Source organism: Bos taurus, chromosome 4 (genome assembly GCF_002263795.3).
Source record: "Bos taurus isolate L1 Dominette 01449 registration number 42190680 breed Hereford chromosome 4, ARS-UCD2.0, whole genome shotgun sequence".
Lineage (NCBI taxonomy): Eukaryota > Metazoa > Chordata > Mammalia > Artiodactyla > Bovidae > Bos > Bos taurus.
In genome coordinates, this window is record NC_037331.1 from 44,582,397 (window position 1) to 44,606,952 (window position 24,556).

General features: G+C 39.2%; 1 protein-coding gene across 2 annotated transcripts in view; it reads right to left on the reverse strand.

Annotated features, from left to right (window-relative positions):
- Positions 1 to 1,189: 1,189 nt before the first annotated feature.
- The window catches only part of SLC26A5 (solute carrier family 26 member 5), a 41,408-nt gene continuing 18,041 nt past the window's right edge, over positions 1,190 to 24,556 (reverse strand). The window contains exons 8-19 of one of the 2 annotated variants that reach the window (XM_015468951.3): positions 21,816 to 21,963; positions 20,786 to 20,899; positions 19,733 to 19,810; positions 18,960 to 19,055; positions 18,599 to 18,705; positions 11,999 to 12,068; positions 10,837 to 10,929; positions 9,570 to 9,677; positions 8,406 to 8,606; positions 7,737 to 7,791; positions 6,311 to 6,519; positions 1,190 to 2,952 (exon numbers count right to left, since the gene is read on the reverse strand). In XM_015468951.3, coding sequence (XP_015324437.1) covers positions 6,335 to 6,519; positions 7,737 to 7,791; positions 8,406 to 8,606; positions 9,570 to 9,677; positions 10,837 to 10,929; positions 11,999 to 12,068; positions 18,599 to 18,705; positions 18,960 to 19,055; positions 19,733 to 19,810; positions 20,786 to 20,899; positions 21,816 to 21,963 — 1,255 coding nt within the window. In that variant the 3' untranslated portion in view covers positions 1,190 to 2,952; positions 6,311 to 6,334. Of the gene's footprint in view, positions 2,953 to 6,310; positions 6,520 to 7,736; positions 7,792 to 8,405; positions 8,607 to 9,569; positions 9,678 to 10,836; positions 10,930 to 11,998; positions 12,069 to 18,598; positions 18,706 to 18,959; positions 19,056 to 19,732; positions 19,811 to 20,785; positions 20,900 to 21,815; positions 21,964 to 24,556 lie in introns of those variants that run through there. The other variant, NM_001192878.2, reaches the window with a different exon arrangement.

Sequence of the window (24,556 nt, forward strand, 5' to 3'; positions counted from 1 at the left end):
TTTTTCTCTGCGTTACAATAAAGGGTGATATCTAATGCCATTCGACAGAAAAGCTGTTTTTTGACTCACTAACCATTTAAAGGTTCCAAATTGTAAAGTGCTCACTCTGACCACGTGTGTTCTAGACATGCTGGCAGGGTGCTGTACCTACGTTAGCTCACTGTGTCTGCCACTATATCTGCCCAGTGAGGTGGATTTAACAGATGCAGAATTTTCCTGCCTTGTTTCCTTGTCGCAGAGCTGAGATTCGAGTCCACGTTTAACTGCGCCAGCACTGATGCTTCTAGGCATAATACTTTTCTTCCTTCATCACAGTGGCCCATCAAGGCACATGATCACATGTGTTTCAATAGTTTTTTTTTTTTTCCTACAATGTTGAATAATAAAGCTTTGGCTAAACTTTGTTTAAAGTGTAAGAAGCATCTGATGTAATGTGTTTTGCTTTGCCGTTTAAGTCGATTTCAAATTAATTAAGGATTGTTGATATTAATGACTAGCAAAGTAGTAAATTAGAATAATATATAATACATATTATTATATGTATTATAATAATTCATTTAGAAAATCCAGAATTGGCTTTATACAGAAAAGTACTTATTTTCATTTTATAAATTTAATGGTTTAAAATTTTGGTAAAGCTTCCATAAGAATTCTGGTCTAGGAGTATTACTCAGCCATTAAAAATAATTCATTTAAATCAGTTCTAATGAGGTGGATGAAACTGGAGCCTATTATACAGAGTGAAGTAAGCCAGAAAGAAAAACACCCATACAGTATACTAACGCATATATATGGAATTTAGAAAGATGGTAACAATAACCCTGTGTACGAGACAGCAAAAGAGACACTGATGTATAGATCAGTCTTATGGACTCTGTGGGAGAGGGAGAGGGTGGGAAGATTTGGGAGAATGGCATTGAAACAGGTATAATATCATGTATGAAACGAGTCGCCAGTCCAGGTTCAATGCATGATACTAGATGCTTGGGGCTGGTGCACTGGGACGACCCAGAGGGATGGTATGGGGAGGGAGGAGGGTTCAGGATGGGGAACACATGTATACCTGTGGCGGATTCATTTCGACATTTGGCAAAACTAATACAATACTGTAAAGTTTAAAAATAAAATTAAAAAAAAAAAAATTCTGGTCTACACTGAAGTATTTCTAAAATAAAAGTTGTATTAGAATCCTAAACAAAGCATTTTAAAATTATTTCATGTACCGCCACCACCAAATTCCCTCCCTATTTCACCACAATAACCCCCTTCTGTGCCCCTCCCAAACACTGAAACCCAAACACAATAAAATTTTTATTGTAGTTCAGTATTCACAAGTAATGCAAAATAGAGATGGATACATTGTAATTCACAAAAAAAGTTGACAACATAGAAAATGCTCTAAGTGTTGCATTGAAATCTTTAAGAAAATTTTTAAGCAGAAAAATTAAAGCCATTCATTCATAAAATCCAGCCAGCATCCTTTCTCTTTTCATTATTGTGAACTTGATCAGAAAAGCTTTTTTTCCCTAAACCTGCTATAGTCTTTCAGGAAGTATGAAGTAAAGTGAACCATTTCCAAGTGATGCTTGTAATACTAAAGATTTATGTTTTTGTACTGTTTTGCTCAATGTATGCATTTAGAACACACTAAAGTCTTAGCACTTGTTCATATATCACCACAAACATCAGATGCACCAATTTGAAACAGCTCAAGTTGGATATGTGGTACTCAGGCTGAACCTGTTACAGGTTCTGAATAATCTTGACATCTCTGTTACATGATGAAAATCTACTGGCCACACATAAAATCAGTACACAATGAATTATTTGAAAAAATATGGGTGTCTCTGCCCAGACACATGCATGCAGATAGCATCAACACTAACTAGAGTAGCATGTCTGTATTCCATTTAAAAAAGAAAATACGCACTGGTAACTCCCTCCACATAAAATATGTATTTGTGTGTACAGACACATGTTTACACGTGTATCAGCATGCTGATAGAATACAAAGGATTTCTGACTTCAGAAAAATACTGTAGTGACCTTTTAAATAACATTTTAAAAACGTGATTAGATTTATACAATTTAATTTCCACAAAGCTCAGGTTCGTTGGTTAACATAAAGCTGAAATGCTATATACACCAGTACAATGAAAAACCTGGTAAGGCAAAGTGGATTTTTGAGATGCTCAAACTATATTAAACCCAAGTCAAGAGAGCAGGCAAGTTACCTGGTGGAGTCCTGGCTTTTGAACGTTTTGCTATGGGATTTGAAGGAATTAAAAACCATTGTATGCATTTTGGTCAGCTATATGTTTGGAGAATTAGATACTTTTGTCAGTCCTCAAACCAACTTTTATCAGCATTCAAACCACATTATCAAGAACCTACACACTGAATCCTAAAAGCATTCCTAAAAGGTACAATAACAAAGGACCAACAGCATTTTTGCACTCACTAAAGCATACAGTCTAACACCAAGGAAGTTGGGTTTGATTTTAGGATTTAAACTGATTAAAAGGGCGGGCTTCTTCACCATCATAACCTTCCTTCCTCATTCCCACTCAAGGGCACCTCCCAACATCAACACACACCTGCCCCCTGGGGGGCAGACTCTCAGTTTGCAACCCTCTCCAGTCACACGAGAGGGCGGTCTCATTTTCTCAACATGGACCTTTGTAGGCAGGCATCTCCTTTCTCTGTTAGGTACAGGTAAGGATGCAGGACCAAATACAGGGAGTGGATATTTTAGATGTTACCTGAAAACTACAAAATGAGCTCGTAGGGCTTGCAGAGGATCCATTCCCTTCACTGAATCTCACTGCAGATGAGACTCGCATTGAGATCCCACTCTCAGCTGCTATATGATTGTACAGTCAGTGTCTATGACACGAATGAGGAGTTTCCTGGGCCCTGGTTCACAACTGTTTGCAAACGTATTCCATCCAACTGTGAGAGAGATAAACCATGGTCATATTGGCAGAGGATTTGAGAAAGACAACTTCACTATCTGGGACCTTCCTGAAAACAAGGCGTTCCCATACTGCCATAAAACATAGTAGTCTAGTCCCTATATCTGGAGAAGGAAATGGCAACCCACTCCAGTGTTCTTGCCTGGAGAATCCCAGGGACGGCGGAGCCTGGTGGGCTGCCGTCTATGGGGTCGCACAGAGTCGGGCACGACTGAAGCGACTTAGCAGCAGTCCCTATATCTATCAGTATGGATTATGCTCTTTGATAGGGCAATAAGAATCTGAATTTGAACCTGGGCTGAAAAACAGAAACATACACATACAGACATAGAAGGATACACAGCTTTTAAGGTCCAGAAAGAATGAGGTAGAGATAAAACTTGATTGTAAGTATAAAAAGGTCAGGAAACTTCCCACTATACGAAATAACCCAAAAAATTCCAAAATATTTACATGTAGATTACATTTTGAAATGCATTCTTATGTTATCAGAGGCATGCAGAAAAACACACTTTTCCTCAGTAAGACTTCAGTGTTTTTTATGTACATGGTAGAATTCTCTTCAGAGTAGGTTAAAAATTAAAGGGCAGAAAAGTTAAATACAAATTTGTAAGCTATGGATGGTACTTTTCCTGTATACTACTTGCAGTCTATCACCAACCAAGACTTGAGTATATGCTGTGTGTAAAGCATTTATTGAAAATTAATGCTAAGATTATGCAATAAAATATTGTGTAACATTATTTAAAATCCTTGAGCTCTACTTTAATGGCTGAAATGATCAAGCCTTTATACAAAAGTTTCCAGTGTAAGCTGAGGTTCTACAACTACATGCTCTTTCAGAAGGCAGATGTATTTGATCTTGTGTGTGATGAGTGCAAAGGAAACAACTGGATGCAAATTTAATTTCACTCTAGATCTAGATACAGTATCAGTTATAAAGGAGGGGGACTACTTTGAATTAAATTAGTAAAGTCATTGAGAAACCTGATAGGAGTTAAAGTAATAAACCATAGGGTTTGGTTTGGAGTAGACTCATGTTAATCTAGTCCTTTCCTGATGTACTTTTCTCCTCAAAGTGTTTTCTTCCTGAAAACTAAAATAAGGAGTCAGTAAGGAAACTCATAAAAAAGATAAAACATTAGCAGGAAATCTTAGCAGATGAGGCTTTAAGCAGATTGGCTAATACTTGTGCTGTGATTTGGAGTGACCTCGTGGTTGGAATTATAGGAACAAGAACTGATGACATATATTGGCTTAAAGGTCTCCTTTTGAACAGCTATAAAGAAAAATGCTTGAAATAGCTTTTTACTCACTCATTGGCTAAAACTGAGTTTGATGAAGAATTAACTGATAACTCTATGGACTTAGAAGGATAATACTCAGTTATCTGTATGGTTATAGATAACTATACAAATCTAACCAGGATTTGGTTAGATTTCTAAAATACAGGGTCCTGATGGCTACTTCACTATTAGCAGCAACAGCAAAACTTCTATGGGGGGTCCTACTGGCCACAGGTGTGATGATTTGAAAACCAAAAAGAATAACTATGATAGACTGAAAGACATTAAAACTACAAAAATTCATGAATCTATAATTATACCAAAAAAGAGAAACCTAAAAGAACTTAATCTGTCATCATCTATTAAACCAACTCCTTACTTCGAAGTTGATAATTAAGCATAAAAAATAAAACATTTAACCTGGATTTCAAGTAAGAACTATATTTAAGGATGATCAAATAATTCAAGTTGAGAGAAAATTACTAGGAGAGAATTAGAGAAAAAAAAATTCACAAACCCTTAATAAAATTGCTGATTAAGGCAAGAACTATTACTAAACGTTAAAAATCCTGGGTGAATGGCTAATGGAGAACTGAGCATTCATTCAATGCTAAAGGAACCACACAGATAACTCACTAGTCACAAAGGAGAAAATGTAATTGGGGGATGGTTGTCACATTAATCCCATGATTTATTTTAGCCTCATTAATGGTAGATCAACAAGATATTATTTGTTTTCTGTTGTGATGTGATTTGAAGCATGTGTCTCATCTATGATATATTCTAGCAAAAAAATGTTTTATTCAAATTCATGAAGCCTTTAGTTAGATACAACTTCTAGATTATAGGTAGTTCAGGAAATGGAGGGACAAGCTAAATAACATCTTGAAAAAGCAAGTGGACACATTCACAAGATGGGATTCTATACAACTGCTCCAACTCCCTTTAACAAGTCCATATCATAAATAAAGGGACAGTGCTAGGTTAAGATAGACTTCTGAGACTTAGAGGGACATGACCATTTGTAGTGTAAGGTCACAGACTGAATGCTGCTGCTGCTAAGTCGCTTCAGTTGTGTCCGACTCTGTGCGACCCCATAGACGGCAGCCCACCAGGCTCCCCCATCCCTGGGATTCTCCAGGCAAGAACACTGGAGTGGGTTGCCATTTCCTTCTCCAATACCTGAAAGTGAAAAGTGAAAGTGAAGTCGCTCAGTCGTGTCTGACTCTTAGTGACCCCATGGACTGCACCCTACCAGGCTCCTCCATCCATGGAGGAGGGATTTTCCAGGCAAAAGTACTGGAGTGGGGTGCCATTGCCTTCTCCGATAGACTGAATACTAGCTTGGATAAACCAACTACAAATGTGGGGACACTTGGGGAACTTTGAATATGGTTAGAATGAGAAAGCAGAAATTGTGGACTGAAAAAAAAAATAGGTTACAGAACACTACATAGAGTATAATCTTATTTTGGTTAAAAGATGTAAATTATATGAATAGAAAAAGATCTGGAAGAATATGCATTAAAGTGTTAGCACTAATCTTTGGTGGTAATGTAAGGTTCTCCTTATTTTTGTTTATCTTTTCTAATTTTCCCCAATGTACTTATACTGCTTCTATTACAATAAATAGTTATTTTAAAAGAAGAACTTCTAAAAATTGTGAGTTCACCACTTTCATGAGGTAACTGATTACAGAAAGTCTGTAGATCAACAAGAAGAAAAACTAAATACTATTACCCATCTGGTGACGGCATATCTGATTTGTGGATAAAGTACTTAAATACATTTTTAAGTGCTTGGCTCATAAAGATAATACTAAAAAGTAACAGAAATGTCATTGAACAATAAAGGCAGGCAAGAGGCCAACATTTTTGAAATAGTCAATTAAAAAATACAAGTAAGATACATCTTGCTGTGTGTCATTCACCCTCCAAATCAAGCCTTGACTACTAGTATTTACCCTCGGTGGCGGGGGTGGCGGGGTGGGGGACAACGTAGAGTCTAGTACTTAAAGCATGTAGGTTAATAATCACGAGAGGCTCATACCCCATGGCAGGCTGAATTCCTCGTCTAGGCCTCGGGAGTGGCATTGGGCTCGGAGTCCTCCTGGGGAGGAACAGCCGAGCCTTCCTGTTCGGCAAGCGCTTCTCGGGCTTGGCTGCCTAAGACTGCGTCGTGAATGCTGTGAAACAGCAGCTCCAGTAAGGCAGGATTTTCAAAGAATCGATTTCGAGTGAGGTCATTCACAACTTGGGCTATAAAAGAAAAAGGGAAAGTTAGCCCACACTCTGGGTGTCAGTCTTAAACATTAAAAAAAATAACACTTTCACATAAAATATTAAAATGATATAAAGTAAAAAATCTCACCCCAATACTTGTCCTCATGACATCACTCCCCTGGTCAAGGAAGCCACTTTTATTATATTCTTGTGTATTCTTTCAGTATGTCTTTATGCAGATGTAAATGTAAGTATATATTTATTTTATTTTCCATTACCCAAAAGATAGCATTATCTTTTGGTATGTATGTGTATGTATATATGTGTATCTATACACATACATATAATTCTGTATTTTTTTTTTACACTTAATCTTTTCACTCATATTTTTTTTTTTTTTTTTACCATTACACAGTGTTCTATGTATGGTTTATTTAACTGGCCCCTTCTGTTTGACACAAATTGATTTTGGCCTTTTGTTTTTGTATACTGTGATGATTAATCATGTAATGTGTCATTTTGAGTGTGTGTAGCATATTGCTGGATTTTCTGGGTTAAAGGTAAAAATGAATTTGTAATTTGGAAAGGAAATGCTGGTCTGCTCTCCGTAGAGGCTGCTGCAGTCTGCACTCCCACCAGCAATGTCAGGGTTCCTATCCTCCACAGCCAGCCCGCAGAGCCTGCTGTCAAACATTTCCGATTTTTGCCATTCTGGTAGGTGAAAAGTGAAGCCTTTAGGTGGATTTAATTTTCAAGTACTGTTTTAACCAAAATTTATATTAAAAATAGCAGGCATTGCATGGTAAAACACTTAAATGATTTTATATAACTTTGTTATGGCAGCCATTAAAAACATGATTACTAAAAAAACCCACAACTCCTTCACCGTGGTCTACTAACTCCTTTCCTCAAACTTCAGTACAAGAGGCCTGCCGCAAGTGACCCAGGAACGTTAGTGCCTGTTAAGTGGCTAATTTCAAAGCTTAGCTTCAGAGTAATTTTCAGAAGAATAATTTTCATTTTCACCAAAACTAAAATTAAGGGAAAATTCTTCCAAGTGTAGTTATTAAAAAAAAGGAAACAAAACCAAAATGTTAAAATGCCTCCCCCAAGGATGCAAAGAGATGGAAGTTTTCTCTTCATGGATGCTGTTTAGTTTTTTTATAACAAAAATTATTATAAATAAATGTAATATAAATTCTGTTTCATAAATAAATAAATAAAATGCCTCCCCATTCTAAAATTGTACTCACCACTGCATCCTGCTAAATATACATAAATACCGACATCTCCATATTCTTTCACAATCTGTAAGAACGTTGAAATAAAGTTTAGTTTCTCTTGACTCTGTGAGGTGTCAAGAGAAGTTTCTTTCTACTAATATGTATTTAGTGATATAAGATGCTCTGGTTCATTCACTTGAGCGACTTTGCTTCAAAAATTATACATTTTGAACTAATCATTTAAAATTTGCCTTTTGTTTGATTTTTATATCAACAGTGATGACTTGGAACATTGAAGAATTCTTGTTAAATTTTATTCAGGTGTAATAAAATCATTATGGTAATGACTTTTAAAAAATCTTCTCAAAGAGATATATACTAAAATATTTATAGATTATATGATGACTGAGATGTGCTTCAAAATAAGAGGAGGGGAAAGTGAGTGTGGGGGATAAACGAAACAAAATTGGCCATGAATTGATAATTGTTGAGGCTGAGTGATGGTTACAGGGGGTTCACTATACTCTGTCTTTACTTTTATATATTTTTGTTCTTTTAACAACAAAAAGTTGAAAAACAAAAGCAACAGCAACCAAATTTTGAGAGCTGGAAACCCTAGTTCAGTTTTCTGATTTAACTGATGGTGATTCTGGGCACAGAGATATTATCCTTAAAAGACTCCTTGAAGATGATGCTTACCCCTGCCAGAGTTTTTACACCAACAGAATCAATAAAATTGACTTGCGTAAAATCCAGAATGATGGTGTGGATGTTATCCCCTGGGGGCATAAATCTTTGCAGTTCCTCAGGAAGTGTGCTCTTGATGACTATTGGGGGGTATTTTATTTCATTCTCGTCTTCTTCAGGCTTGGTGCCATCTTCTCCATCTACTTCAGCATCCTACGTCAAAATCAAACCAAACCAGAATTCTATAAACAACTCATATTTTGGTTCTGAGAAAGATTTATAAGAGGAAAATTAGTCCTTATATTCTCCAGTTTCTATTATAGCAGATCTCTTCTAAATTACTCACTATATTCCAGCCTTGTCTATGACAAAAAAGGATATGTACACAATATTCAATTTTAGCTATTTCTTTATTCTTCCTTCTTTTCCTCTATTGTCCAATGAAACCACTTTCTTTAGTATTCATATCCATTTTCCTCTCACTTCTAAAATAGTCTTATTAATTTCAACATGACAGATCACAGTTACCATAAGACCAAACAGCAAAAACCAGTCTTTGAGGTTTTTTTCTACTATCAGCTGAATGAATTTCTGACAAAGTAATAATAGTAACATTTATTATGCAACCAGTCCATTCTGAAGGAGATCAGCCCTGGGATTTCTTTGGAAGGAATGATGCTAAAGCTGAATCTCCAGTACTTTGGCCACCTCATGGGAAGAGTTGACTCATTGGAAAAGACTCTGATGCTGGGAGGGATTGGGGGCAGGAGGAGAAGGGGATGACAGAGGATGAGATGGCTGGATGGCATCGCTGACTCGATGGACTTGAGTCTGAGTGAACTCCGGGAGTTGGTGATGGACAGGGAGGCCTGGCGTGCTGCGATTCATGGGGTCGCAAAGAGTCGGACACGACTGAGCGACTGATCTGATCTGATGTGATTTTCATTTCTAAAAATCACGTTTTCCTGGCTCCTATCACTACTTATTTCAGAAGCATTCTCATAACTGACCTTATTATGTATTTTTAATATATAAAGGATACTTACCTTATTTCTAAGCTTTCCTATTTTAGGGACTTCATGCTGTGTTAAAAGGTGAGGGGCATGCAGATCAAGAGTAAAGGGGGAGCACGCAGATCAAGAGACAAAGGAAAATTGCAGTGAAGGGACTACTCACCACTTTGACTACGGTCGCATTGGCCATGTTGGCATTTCCAACTTCCTTAGCATACTTCCTCATCGCCTTTCTTCTTGCTCCCATTATGAAGGCTGGGTTCACTCCAGTCTTTACAGAGGGCAATAAATGCAAAAATCACTTCTTGCTCCCAGAATCCACCCAAAGCAATTAATCTTTAATTCTCTCCATCTGATTGTTTTCTATGCCAAGTTATCACCCTAACCCTTGCTCTCCCTCTCCCTCAAATGCCCTGAACTGGGTTACTCCCTCATTAAAAGAACATTGGTAACTTTTCTTATTCTTGGTCTTGATTCAAGACAGCCAGAAGCTAAATATTAAAGAGAATTTTAATGTAGACCATTCTTTTAAGGTCTTTATTCAATTTGTTACAATTCTAGTTCTGTTGAAAGCTTTGGTTTTTGGCCACAAGGCATGTGGGATATCTTTACTTCCTGACCAGGAATCGAACCCACACCCCCAAGCACTGGAAAGCAAAGTCTTAACCCACTGGACCACCAGGGAAGTCCCTAAAAAGATTTTTAAAGTAGTGTTTTTCAAACTTAGATCTCTCAGATTTTTATATTTAAGAGACTGTGGGTTGACTGGGTGGAGAAGGCACTGGCGACCCACTCCAGTACTCTTGCCTGGAAAATCCCATGGACAGAGGAGCCTGGTAGGCTGCAGTCCATGAGGTTGCTAAGAGTCAGACACAACTAAGCGACTTCACTTTCACTTTTCACTTTCATGCACTGGAGAAGGAAATGGCAACCCACTCCAGTGTTCTTGCCTGGAGAATCCCAGGGACGGCGGAGCCTGGTGGGCTGCCGTCTATGGGGTCACACAGAGTCAGATACAACTGAAGTGACTTAGCAGCAGCAGGGTTGACTGGGAGGTTTTCCTCTTTAGTAGATAGTGTGGGGTGGAGTACTAATCATGACCAAAGGAATCCATGTATTCCCAAGAATAAGAAACTTAATTTTTTTTCTAAATATTTCTGAAACAACTATATGTATATATTAAAAGAGAAAGAATAGTGGTGTTGGTTAGCCAACAATTGAAACGTACTTAATTCCATCCACTGCCTTGTATAATTGCAAATCATTAAAATGATAAATTTTGTTACATTTTACTATAATTTTAAAAAATAGAGATGCAGAGAATGAAATCGTATAAATGATATATAGAGACATGTAAGTGACCCTCACATGCCTATCAATCTTTAGATTCCTTTCTCAGAAATAATCACTCTTAATTCCTTGTGACTCACCTTTCTTTTTAATGCATTGCTATATAAGTCACTATTTGCATAGTAAATTGGGGCATTTATTTGGAATATTTTTATTCCAGGAATTTCTTTCACCTGAAAAATAAAATGTCAGTGAATTTAATATATGGAAATATTTCAGAATCAAAACTTCAACTGCCTCCCTTTTCCAACTTGAAAATTAATACAGATGTTGCCAAGGACCCTTTGACAGAGTTTAAATAAAATGTCAGTCTAGCTGACCTACTCATGTTCTGAAGGAAGGCATGTTGAATGGAAGGCCTTTAAAAATGCACATCTTCCCATTTCTTTTAAAAGTCTTTGTTTCATTTTTTTTTAAACCATAAAATACAAAGAAGAAACTTAAAGCGAATCTAGGAGAGGGGAGCTGCCACTCAAACTGTGAGAAGCAGTCACATAAAATGAACAGAAGTGTATATTGGTTTATTCACAGAATGTAGGTAGGAGTCAAAACAGACTCAGGTGAAAATTATATCAAGAAGCCTCGTGAAATTCTGGAATGCAGATGGAAACAGGTAATCAAGCACATAATTCTTTGGAAGGGGAAAATACACCAATCCTACTAGCAGTCTAATTTATTAATATCTTACAGTGAGTCTGAGAAATTCTTCCCAAACACAAAACAAACAGATAAAACTAGTTTAAGAAGACTTTGTAAAAGATTCTACATAAGAGATTCCACATCAGAAAAGAAAATTCAAAGTCAAGGATATTTTAAGCCATGGTTTTAACCACTAAAAATGAAGCAGAAAAAAAAAAGAATTCCACAGCTCCACCACCTACATTGTACACGGTTAATGTTAGAATTTTATCACCCCTTTGAATTCATCAGAAGGAAATCACGCACATACAGACCACCCTGGCAAACAGTCTTGGTATTTTGTAAACATATACTTTAAGTCCAAGAATATATATTTATCCTCATTAAAAAAGAGGAAAAATAAATATTAAGAGACTGTGTAACTGATGTATAGTATAAACTATAAAACTGAATCCAGACAGCAAATGGAAGTTCAGACTTTTCACTCTGACCACCACACTTTCCACATCTCCACCCCTAACTCTCTATCCTGAGTAAAAATAATAATTAGCCAATCACAACATATGCTTACAACCATTTAAAGTGATAGAAAAAAGGACCTACCTCCTCATACGCATCTATATCAATGTACACATCAGTGTCAGGAAGCTGCCCAAGGACTTTGTAGCTTGGACTGCAGACAGAGAAGGAGTATTATCATGCTGACGTTCAGGTAGTGATGGAAACACAAGATTCTGCACATTTGCAAATCCGGTATGGATTTGCTAGTGACTTCAGGGATACTTGGTTCTTTTCTCTTTTTGTTTATTTGGTCCTTTTATGGTCCCTTTTCAGAAGGGCTCCACTTAAATTTGCATTCCCAGTACCATCCCAAACCTAACACATCCCACACCCCCCACCTACATACACCTCACACATATACAATTTACATACACAGCACATATGCCTCACACCACATACACACACACATAACACCACACACATGCTGGTATATACCATCCACATATTATACACACAATCTGTTCCAGACAAATGACTTAAGGATTTAAATATGGGAGGTAAAATGAGCTGTGCAGAGTTCAAACCACGTCTAGGACATGATTTCATGTCACTCGGTACACAGAATTATCTTCCTGCTCTAATTCTGAAGCAGGAGAGGGGATTTTCATTTTATTTGAAATAAGAGAACTGACTTGTGGAGCAAGAGGTTGGAGGATCAACATAAGGTGTGGGGAGAAAACAAAAAATTCAAATCAGCATAGGAGTTTCCTTAAGTTTAGTGTGAATAGATTTTTTAAAAATTTATATTTAATTGAAGGACAATTGCTTTACAATATTATGTTGGTTTCTGCTGTGTATCAACATATATCAGCCATAGGTATACATATCTCTCCTCCCTCTTGACCCTCCCTCCCACCTCCCTCCTCATCCCACCCCTCTAGGTTGTCACATAGCCCTGGTTTGAGTTCCCTAGTCATACTGCAAATTCCCACTGGCTGTCTGTTTCACATATGGTAGCGTATATGTTTCCATGCTGCTCTCTCGATCTGTCCCACCGTCTCCTCCCCGCCTCTGTGTGTCCACAAGTCTGTTCTTTATGTATGCGTCTTAACTGCTGTCCTGCAAATAGGCTCATCAGTACCACTTTTGTAGATTCCACGTATATGCGTTAATACTTGTTTTTCTCTTTCTGCTTACTCCACTCTGTATAATAGGCTCTAGGTTCATCCACTTCTTTAGAACTGACTCAAATATGTTCCTTTTTATGGCCGAGTTATATTCCATTGTATATATGTACCACAGCTTTGTACCACAGCTTCTTTATCCATTCATCTGTTTACGGACATCTAGGTTGCTTCCATGTCCTAGCTATTGTAAATAGCTGGGGTACTTGTCTTTTTCAATTATGGTTTTCTCAGGGTATATGCCCAGAAATGGGATTGTTGAGTCATATGGGAGTTTTATTCCTAGTTTTTTAAGGGATCACCATACTGTATTCCATAGTTGCTGTATCAATTTACATTCCCACCAATAGTGAAAGAAGGTTCTTTTTCTCCACCCCCTCTCCAGCATTTATTATTTGTAGATTTTTTGATGATGGCCATTCTGACAAGTGTGAGGTAGTATCTCATTGTAGTTTTGATTTGCGTTTCTGTAATAATGAGTGATGTTGAGCATCTTTTCATGTGTTTATCAGCCATTTGTATGTCTTCTTTGGAGAAATGTCTGTTTAGGTCATCTTCTGCCTACTTTTTGATTGGGGTGCTTGTTTTTCTGGTGTTGGGTTGCATGAGCTGCTTGTATAATTTGTAAATTAATGCTTCATCAGTTGTTTCACTTGCTATTATTTGTATTCCTACACACTAACAACATAAAAATCAGAAAATTATTGCAACAAAAAGAAAATACCTAGCAGTAAACCTACCTACAGAATCAAAGAGTTGTATACAGAAAGTTATTAAGACTCTTATGAAAGAAATCAAAGATGATGTAAAACAGATGGAAAGATAGTCCATGTTGCTGGGTTGGAAGAATCAATATTGTGAAAACGACTATACTACCAAATGCAGACTACAGATTCAATGCAATCCCTGTCAAATTACCAATGGCATTTTTCACAGAACTAGAACAAAAAACTTCACAATTTGTATAGAAACACAAAAGACTTCACATAGGCAAAGCAATCTTGAAAAAGAAGAATGAAGCTGGAGGAATCAACCTTCCTGACCTCAGATTATACTACAAAGCTACAGTCACCAAGACAACATGATACTGGCCCAAAAACAGAAACACAGACCAGTGGAACAAGATAGAAGCCCAGAGATGAACCATGTACCTATGGGCACCTTATCTTTGACAAAGGAGTCAAGAATATACAGTGGGGAAAAGACAGTCTCTTCAATAAGAGGCACTGGGAAAATCAGACAGCTATGTGTAAAACAATGAAATTAGAACGCTTCATAACAGCATATACAAAGATAAACTCAAAATGGATTAAAGACCTAAACATAAGACCAGAAACTATAAAACTCACAGAGGAAAACATAGGCAGAACACTCTATGACATAAATCACAGCAAGATCCTCTATGACCCACCTTCTAGAATAAAGGAGATAAAAACAAAAATAGACAAGTGGGACCTACTTAAACATAAAGGCTTTTGCATAGCAAAGGAAACTATAAATAAGGTGAAAGGACAACCCTCAGAATGGGAGAAAATAATAGCAAGTGAGTAGATTAAAAAAAAATTATTTATTGATTTCTTTGGCTGTGCTGGGCCTTAGCTGTGGGATGTGGGATCTTTCATCTGAACAGTGGGATGGGAGATCTTTAGTTGCAGCATGTGGACTCTCTCTCACAGCATGTGAGATTTTGTGTTCCTTGACCAGGAATTGAACATTGCCCTTGCATTGGGAGTGTAGAGTCTTAGCTACTGGACTGCTAACAAAGTCCCAAATGAAGAGATTTTAAACATTATTTTTCAAGAACACAAATTCCTATATCTTTACAGTCTGGATCAAAGTAGACAGTGAAATGATGATAGGTACTATTTCTTAAACACCTGATATTACCTTATTATAGCCCATTAAACATATACTGGGTTTATTTCTGCCATCATGTGGAAGAGAAACTGAAGTCCAGTGGGGTTAGGTAAGCTGTTCAAGTTAGAGAGCTTGGCAGACCCAGAATATGGCTCAAGGTCTTTTCTTTGACATTTCATGACCTTGTTACCATGCTCTGGTATTCCTCAGCATGTATGTACAACTGCTTTGTGAGTTAGAATCTACAGCAGAAATGTCACAGGTTTTTCTAGGTGGGTTCCCTCAACAAACATTCAGAGAACACACAATCATGTGCTGGTTCTGGGCTCCAGGAATCTCACCTCTACAATTAAGTTGCTCATGCTCACAGTCTAGTGATGACTGTGGACAAATATAACACCAAGAACATACTGTAGACAAGAAGAAAGGTTCTCAGCTGAGTTCACAATTATGAGAAAACCTTTTAAAAGAGACTCAAAATGTTGTCCATATGTTGCAATCTAGTTGCCAGGGGGCAGGGGTGAGTAGGGGTTAACACACAGACCATAGGTGGCAACAGTGGTAAAGAACCTGCCTGCCAAAGCAGGAGACATCAGAGATGAGGGTTTGATCCCAGGGTCGGGAAGAGGCCCTGGAGGAGGAAGTGGCAACTCACTGCAGTATTCTTGCCTGGAGAATCCCATGTACAGATGAGCCTGGAGATTTACAGTCCACAGGGTAGCAAAGAGTTGGAGGTAACTGAAGTGACTTAGCATATGGACCACACAAAACACAAGTAACCTGGAGACATGCGAGGTGCTGGAGGACCAGAGCACTGCTGTGGGCACACAGGGGAGGAGGAGCGCTCTCTGGCTGGGTGAGCGGGGTCTCAGTGTATGAGGACTTCAACAGACAGATGCGGAAAAGTCTTCCCGACCAGCTGGAGCAGCACTGAAAACCCTCAGGTCTAAATACTCCTTGTTTCTTTTCTAATCACCCCAAGGAGCAAGAAAGTCTTTCTTTATGAACTCTGATGGGGTTTTATCTGGCCATTTCTTATGCTTATTATCACTTGTACCTTGCTTATGGTTACTGAAGCACTTATAACCATGCATTTCAATTTCTTAAAGATGGATTATAAAATGCTCTTTAAGAATTAGCCTCTGGATTTACAAAAACTCATATTTGAATCATTGTCTACCATTTGCTATATGATCTTAATCAATCTAGGCCCAAGTTTCCACATCTGTGAAATGGGGATGCTAATAGTCATCGGTATATAAGGATGAAATGATACAAAGCATGGATCTTTGCACAGAGCCAGGCACATAACCACACTAATTTAATGCCACCATTACTTCATTACCATGATTAGCATCATCATCATCATTATGAATCTATCATTCTTAGGAGAGTGAAGCCTTTTTGAATGGAAGGGCCATGTTTTATTTACTGCGATATCCCTTAGCCTAGCATCTCTATGAGAACATAGAACTCCTTGAAAAAAATTTACCCAATTAAGATTATAATTTTTAAGAAAAGCTTATAATTATTTTAATATGTCTCCCCCCACCTCAGTTGTGGGGGGGGAAGCTGAATTTCTGTCACATTTATATCATTGCCCACATCACCTACAGGAAGGAGGTATCCTGAACTATTTGCTGATGAACTGACTGTCCCTTAAGCTTGTTGGCTATGAGGGAATCTGGGTGTTTGGAAGACAAGCAAAGCCAATGAAGCACTAGCCCTCTTTGGACAGCCTGCTCCAATTACAGAAAAAGATTAGCAGCTGAAAACAAACAAGTAGCCTGAGTAGTGGCTCCCCAAACTCTAACCGACAAAGACCCAGCCCAATCACCAACAGGGACAAAACATAAAAAATGAACTTTACTAAATCATTTGGGAGAGAAAAAGAAGCAGAGAATTAAAAAAAAAACCTAACTTTAAAATTTATGATAAGAAATCACAAACTACTATTTGGGTGAAAAAAAAAAGTGAAAAAAAATCTTGAATTCTATACCATGGCTTCTTAAAGGGTATTTGTTGTTGTTTAGTTGCTAAGTCATGTCTGACTCTTTGGGACCTCATGGACTGCAGCATGCCAGGCTTCCCTTTCCTTCATTATCTCCCAGAGTTCATTCAGACTCATGTCCATTGAGTCAGCGATGCCATCCAACCATCTCATCCTCTGTCATCCCTTTCTCCTCCTGCCCTCAAGTTTTCCCAGCATCAGGGTCTTTTCCAGTGAGTCAGCTCTTTACATCAGGTGGCCAAAGTATTGAAGTTTCAGCTTCAGCATCAGTCCTTCCAATATTCAGGGTTGATTTCCTTTAGGATTGACTGGTTTGATCTCCTTGCTGTTCAAGGGACTCTCAAGAGTCTTCTCCAGAACTATTGTTTGAAAGCATCAATTCATTGGTGCTCAGCCTTCTTTATGGTCCAACTCTCACATCCCTACATGACTGCTGGAAAAACCACAGTTTTGGCTATATGGACCTTTGTCTGTATCTATATCATAAAAGATAAAGATATTTTAAAACCATGATGTTCACTAAAGCTCTGAGATAAAGAAATCTTGCATGTACTAATAATGTCTTTATGAAAACAAGTAGGGGACTTCTTTTTACATAAAAATGAGTGACAGGGTAGAGTTTGTTATGAAAACAGTGTAATTCTTATCTTGAGTTTAGATTCCACATGTTAACATTTCCCTTTATGTAGTTTTTGATGAAAATGCTCATTTCCTTCCTTCAGAGTGGGAAGCATCCCACCATTCTCCATCTAGCAGCTCTTCAATAAACCACAATCAAAACTTTAAGAACTATCACATGATTTGCAACTACAGGCAAAAGCAGACTAACCTCATTTTCATTCCTCCTGTGTTAAATTTATTGGGTGCATAGTATGAGTCAGGCACTGTGCTAGGCTCTTCACATGCATTATCCTCATCTGAACCTCACTGTGACTCTCTGAGGGAGCAAGCATTAGACTCATTTTATAGAGGCAGAGACCGACGCTGTCATGTAAAATGACAGAGTATATAGAGGGTGAAAGCCGGGACTTGAATCCAGGGTTGTCTGACTCCAAAGTCAGGCTATTTGGAAACAATATTTCTTTATTTTTTCTTCGTAGTGAGTTATTTATTTATCATGAATACACTATTTTTTTAAAAAAAAGTTCTTTTATACCTTCTCCATTGGGCTCAGCTTCCTGCTAGGAGAAGAGATGACAGGTGATAACAGTTCAGGGTGGAGGAAGGAGCAGCTGAAGCCCCACATATGGTAACTTGCTGCCAGAGTCTGCTCCACATCATCAAAACCTATGTCAGCACTCAGTGCCAAAGACTGCAAGAATACATAGTTCATTCAGAAGAGCGCAAGGAAGCCAGGGGGCCACAGGGGCTGGAGTGGGAGGAACCGTGAGACAAATTGGGCTCTTTTCAAAAAGTCACTAATGTAATTATACACTGTGACAGAATAGAGCATCTGGCAACATCCTATTGAGTTTTTCATTTGTCATTTTGTTTATTTAGCCAGCAAGCCCAGTGAGTCCTCAGCTCCCTCTCACGCAGACCAGAAGTAATCAAAGAGCTTTCTTTGACCAGGTTGAGCTTTGGTCTGTATCTAAAGTCACTGTTGAAGTGTCAGGCAGAAAACACAACCAAGCCAATCTGCACTCTCACCTCTGTGTTCTGTAAATCACAGTCAGCAGTGCGATGATCACAGCAGTAATCAAACCATAGTCCAGTCCCAGGAACAAGGAGGAAACAAAAGTGGTAAGCCAGATGGTCTAAACAAAAGACAGAGAGGTTTAGGTAGAATCATGTGAAAAACTTCCTGAGTCTCACACACACACACACACACACACACACACACACACACACACATACAGTACTTAGCCTTGCTTAACTGGATACTGCATATAATAACTGGCCACAGTAACTTATCTTTCTCACATTTTTACCAGCAACAATTCATTTGTTGCTATGACATACTCATTTGTTGCTATGACATACTCACCTAACAATCACTTTTGTTACTTACCAGCTCTATTTTGCTGGTTCTCCAGAAAAAGGGGAGATCTGAGAATTGCATAAACATTCCTTTCAGGTTGACGATCACAATGGCCGACAGCACAGCCTGAAACACAGCACATCCACACTTGCCTCTCCTCTTGTGTCCAGAGACCCCCTGATACACTGTGTCCTCAGGAGCCTTGCTGGCTCCTCACTGTCCTCCTGCTGCCCTCCCCACATCCTCTCTCCACTCACTTCCTACACAGCAGTCATGGTACACTTGGAGCCAAGAATACCTGGATTTTCAGGACTTGGTTAGCTAAAATGGCCCTGGAAAACCAGGTTTAGATCCTAGTAGCAAACCTGTATGGTGGCCAGGAGGTTTAGCATTCAATGGTACTCAAGGAATGATTTCCCCCATGGTCTTCCTGCATCATGAGTTTTCTACTCTATATTGTTCCTAAGTTCTACTAGATTAAATGTTTTATGAGTGTAGGCCATCTCAAATTTTTAATAGAAGTATAAGGTCATAGAAGATCAGAGAGAAGGGACCTTGGAGATAAGCCAAACCCAAACCTCCACTTTGCGGATAAGGAAACAGAACCAGAGATGTTGAGAAGGCTTCCCGTAGGTCCGTGTTGGCAGATTGCGGAAGAGGATATTGACCCTAGTGTTGACCCTTTTTGCTACTACCCTACTAGGGTTATAGTAAAAACCCACGAGAGTCACAAACATATCAACTAACAAAACTGTAAAATCTCTACACATGGAAAAACCTCTCACCAAGTCCAAGGTACACACCTGAGGTAGTGATTCAAAGAGAAATCCAGTGGCTAATATGACCAGCAGAATCATTAGTGAAGCCAAACAACCTGCAAGCTGGAAGAGAAAAGACACATGGAAGGGGCTTTTAGGAGACTTGAGTGAAAAGTGGGACAGAGGTTCCTCTTAGTCTCTTGAAAATCACTATGGAAAGATATGGCTTCACATAAGTCAGCCATACCATTACATAAACCTGTAACTGTTTCCCACTGTTTCTGAGGTTTTGGTTCCTCTTAGAGCCTTCAGGTGAAAGTCGCTCAGTCATGTCCGACTCTTTGTGACCCCATGGACTACACAGTCCATGAAATTCTCCTGGCTAGAACACTGGAGTGGGCAGCTGTTCTCTTCTCCAGGGGATCTTCCTAACCCAGAGACTGAACCCAGGTCTACCGCATTGCAGGTGGATTCTTTACCAGCTGAGCCACCAGGAAGTCTTTTAGCCTTTAAACAGAAGCTGAAATGCTTAAAGACTCTGAATGAAATGCCCATGCAGTGGTGGAGAAAAGGCGATATGGTGCAGACCTAAGACACACAGGGGCCAGAAGAGTTCAGACATGGCTTTGCTGTCCATTTGCAGTAGCCACGTGTGGTTATTTCATTTGTAAAAAGTAAATTAAATAAAATTAAAAATTCAGGTCTTGGTTGCGCTAGCCACATTTCAAGTGCTCGAGAAGGCCATGTGACTAGTGGCTGCCATACTGGACAGTACAAATATCGAACATTTCCATCACTGCAGAAAGTTCTATGGAACAGGGCTGGCAATCTGCCCACACTCACTCTCAGGCTTTCATGACAACATCCTATGTCTGAACCTTGAGGTTTACTGGTAGCCAGGAGTGTTAATTTTTTTGATTTGACTGGTGAATATACTCCTTTTCTGTAGATTCAGTTCCTTGTGATTTGCTTCAACCAATCATGCCTTTCTGTGATTCATACACAGCTCACTGGAGCATGGATCTTCAGGCAGAATACAATCAGGAGATTAGTTTATCACGCAAATCACCAGACCTTAGGTGCCAGCGGCATACACACCTGTGTCTTCCCTCCAGTTCCCTCCTGAACAAGGCTTCGAGACAAGGAGCATGAAATTGAAAAAGTCTGGAAGAGTGAGCCAATGGAATTGCACAGTCCCAGGGCAATGAGCTCCTTTTCCATGTGGAAGGAAAGCAAAAAGAGATCAGTTATTTTTCAGGAAGACAGGCTTGATGACCCATTTAATGGACATCTTCAACAGTATGGACTGTCTATTCATTCTCTTTCCAGATATAAAAATTTGTTTAGCATGAGTTCAAAATAGGAATTTTTGCATAATTTAAAGTAGGAGAAAAACATTTTGAATTTTTATTGTGTTAGAGATAAATGCTGTGATCATCACCTAGCCCCCTCTTTCTTAAACACACTCTCTACACAATTAATATTTTTGTTTTTAAAAGAAAACTACAGCAACAGGGACAAAATATTTTTGATGTTTAAGAGAAAATTATTGGTGGATAGGACTACTGGCATCTTTAAATGCCTGGGCTCATGTTCATCCAGGAACCCACACCAGTGTCCTCTACGGACCAGTGAGTGAGTCTTTTTCTCAGGGCAACTTCTGGTCTTCCTAGTTGGATCACTGTGTCTCACACAAACATAGAACATCTAGTCTCCTCTTAGAACTACAGTGTTACAGCAACACTTCAAGCCCAACTAATGGCTCATTCAGATCAAATAATTTGTTCAGATTAAATAATTTATCTGCAGCTATCTTATAAAAGATGGCAGCAAATAATATATTCGAGTGAAGAATCATAAACTCAAAGTTTAATGAACAAAGAGAAAGCTTCCGAGTAAAGTAAAAATGGTTCTGGAGAAATATTAGACTCTCAAGCTGTGGGGCTTTTAAGTAGGGACAGCACCTAGAGGAGTTTGGCAAACTGTAAACTTCAGAGTGGAGATTTCACCGACTGATGAAGTGAGGTAGGATTCAGTACCTCAGTATTCTGATGATTTAATGCCTCCCACAGTAGAGTAAGATGACCATACCGCTAGGAAGCATCTGCAGGAAATTAATTATTTTTACCTGATTGCCATCAACCTGGTAGCCATGCTTATTTGCCAAGGTCTTGGCCATTGAGATGGTGACTGAGAATCCAACGATGGCTATGGCAATGGCATCCACGTACACGAGGTGGAAGAGGCTGGTGTCTGGATTGGCTGGAGGTAGCAGCCTGAAAAGTGAAGCTGACTTTAACCTGGGTGTTGTGACCATTGGAAAAAACCATGCAGCTAGAGGGCAGCATTTTAGTAGGGGGAGGGGCACTATCTGCAGATGAGGTAATCAGCACTTGGGTACTTGTTTCTGGGCAAAAAGCAGGGCCCTCTTTGACGCACAGGTTCTTTCCAGGCCCCACCCCCAGAGTGTCAGCTTTCAACCTGAATGGGTTATCAGCAGAGATCCAATGCCATTTTATTTAGAAAAGGAGTAACCCCATACCTCACGGCTCCCCGTATGGCAGGTGTAAGTAAGACTCAAGAGTAGGAAGAAGAGAGGGTCAGTGAAGCGCTCAGATGCCACAAGACATTCAAACCAAAACAGAGGTGAGGAGGGAGCTGGATACGGCTATCTTATTGGAGAATTACTACTGTCTAGGCAACACCAGGGATACTCACTGCTCTCCCTTGCTATTTGATGTAAGGACTCTGCTTTTCCCCCACATCCCTTTAGGTGAGTTTCTCACATGGGAAAGGAGCAGCAGCAGATTATACTCCTTGGGTCTCACCTGGGAACCCTAGGAGTCTGGAGGGGTCATAAATATGACTCCTGGAGCGTCCTAATGGGGAACCTAATTTTGTGGTCCATTCCTATAGTTTGGAACCTTTGTCCTAAAAGAACAGAATAGGTATTCCCTGAAATTGTATGGGGGAAAGGGCAATAGAGGTTTTCAAAGGCACCTGCTCCAATTCAAGGCATTGGGCTAAATAATAATAACATCAATTAACTGATGCACAGTATTATATTTTTATAGTCATTTATTAGTACTTCTTTTTGTGCCAGGTTCTGTGTTTACCTATCTCTAATAGCACAGTAAGCTAGGCACCATTATAATCCCCATTTTACAGATGAGGAAAATGAGGCATAGTGAGGTCAAGAAATTTGTCCAAGATCAAAGGACTTATCTACCAAGTTCAACAAAAACTGTGAAGAACCTGCCTCTCCGTGTTATTTCTCATACTGTGTCATATCATGATGAAGGGGTTGTCTCAGGTTCTGGGGTAAGGGAAAGGGAGGGGAGCAAAGGAAAGGAACCTAGCATGTGTTAAACTCAAGTTATGTGCTGCATGCTTGACAAATGGCATCTCATTTGTCCTTACAACAATCCTTTTACATAGGTGTCATTATTATCCCAATTTATAGGTAAAAAAAATGGATATTAGCAGAGTTAAGTGATCTGCTGAAGACAGAGCTGGGATCAGACCCAGGAGGTCTGACTATAGAACTTACTGTTTTTCCCTGCAACTTTGCTGCATAAGCATTAATCAGGAGAGAAGGCATGGCAGCAGGTTTGGGTCTGAGGAATAAGAATATGAGAAAAGAATGTATGCAGCAATGAATTAAGAGAAGGAACGTGAACCAAGGAATGTGATATATTGCCATGAATGGGATCTTTTAACAGTCATCTATCAATTTCTGGACACTGTATTGTATATTTAAGTGTGTGTGCCTGTGTGTGTGTGTGGTTAAGTGTGGTAGTTACAGCAGTGTTTTCTAATACAATCACTAACAATTCCTCCCTTACATGTGTGTGCTGCTCCCATATCTAGATGTCATCTGTTTCCCCTCTAGTTGAATCTGGGCTGGCCATTTGATTTGCTTTGACCAGAACGTGGTGGGAGTGATGCTGAATAAGTGCGGTAAGCCACTTGGCAGCTTCTGCTCTTCAGTCCTGTTGGCCTGAGCCGACACACAGAGACCCTGGTTACCCTGCTGGAGACCTGTATGGAGAGAAGGTGCCAGCCAGCCCTCAGCTGTTCCAGCCACTGCAGCTGAGCTGTCAGACAGAGGTCCTCTTGGTTCCTCCAGCCCTAGTCATCTCTTTAGAGTCTGTGGCTGCCTGAGAGATCCTAAGAGAGACATTCACTCAGTTGAGCCTCACCTACACGGACAAACTGTGAGCCAATAAACCACTGTTGTTTGGCAATGAGGCTCATATATCACTGAAGTGGTATGACTGTACATAGATAGGATGTTAGACAGGCATTATTGGTTTCCTGCCTGGTTTTGAGCAAAGTTCCATAAAGATAAGGTTTCTGGGAAGCCAAGTTTCAAAACGGTACTTTTTTTTTTTTAAGGTTTAGCTTTTACTAATAGAGGGAAAGCATATTTAGGTATAATGCAATAGGGAAAGGAAGGTATTAGGTAGGAATCATGGTGGCATGTGAATTTTAAAAAGGAGAAATCTAAGTGTAAAAATTCACCATGTAAATTACTTGTGATTAGTTATTGAATAGGGTTATCTATTGGATCCAAAGACTTGTGTTTATCACATGACTAACTATGTTAGTGACGCAGGTGTGAGGTAATGGAAAGATCACACAACTGGGTATCAGAAGACTGAGTTCTGACTCCAGGCTGGGACTCACTGAACTGCACTCACATCTCTCAAATGTCACCTTCCCTGACACCCTACCTAAAAGAGCAACCCCAGCCCCTCCTGTCTCTTACCCGGCTTCCCCTGTCTTACGGCATGTCTCACCACTGATGTACTGCCTATTTCTCCTAGTAGAATATCAGCTCCATGAGAGCAAAGACTTTTCTGCTTC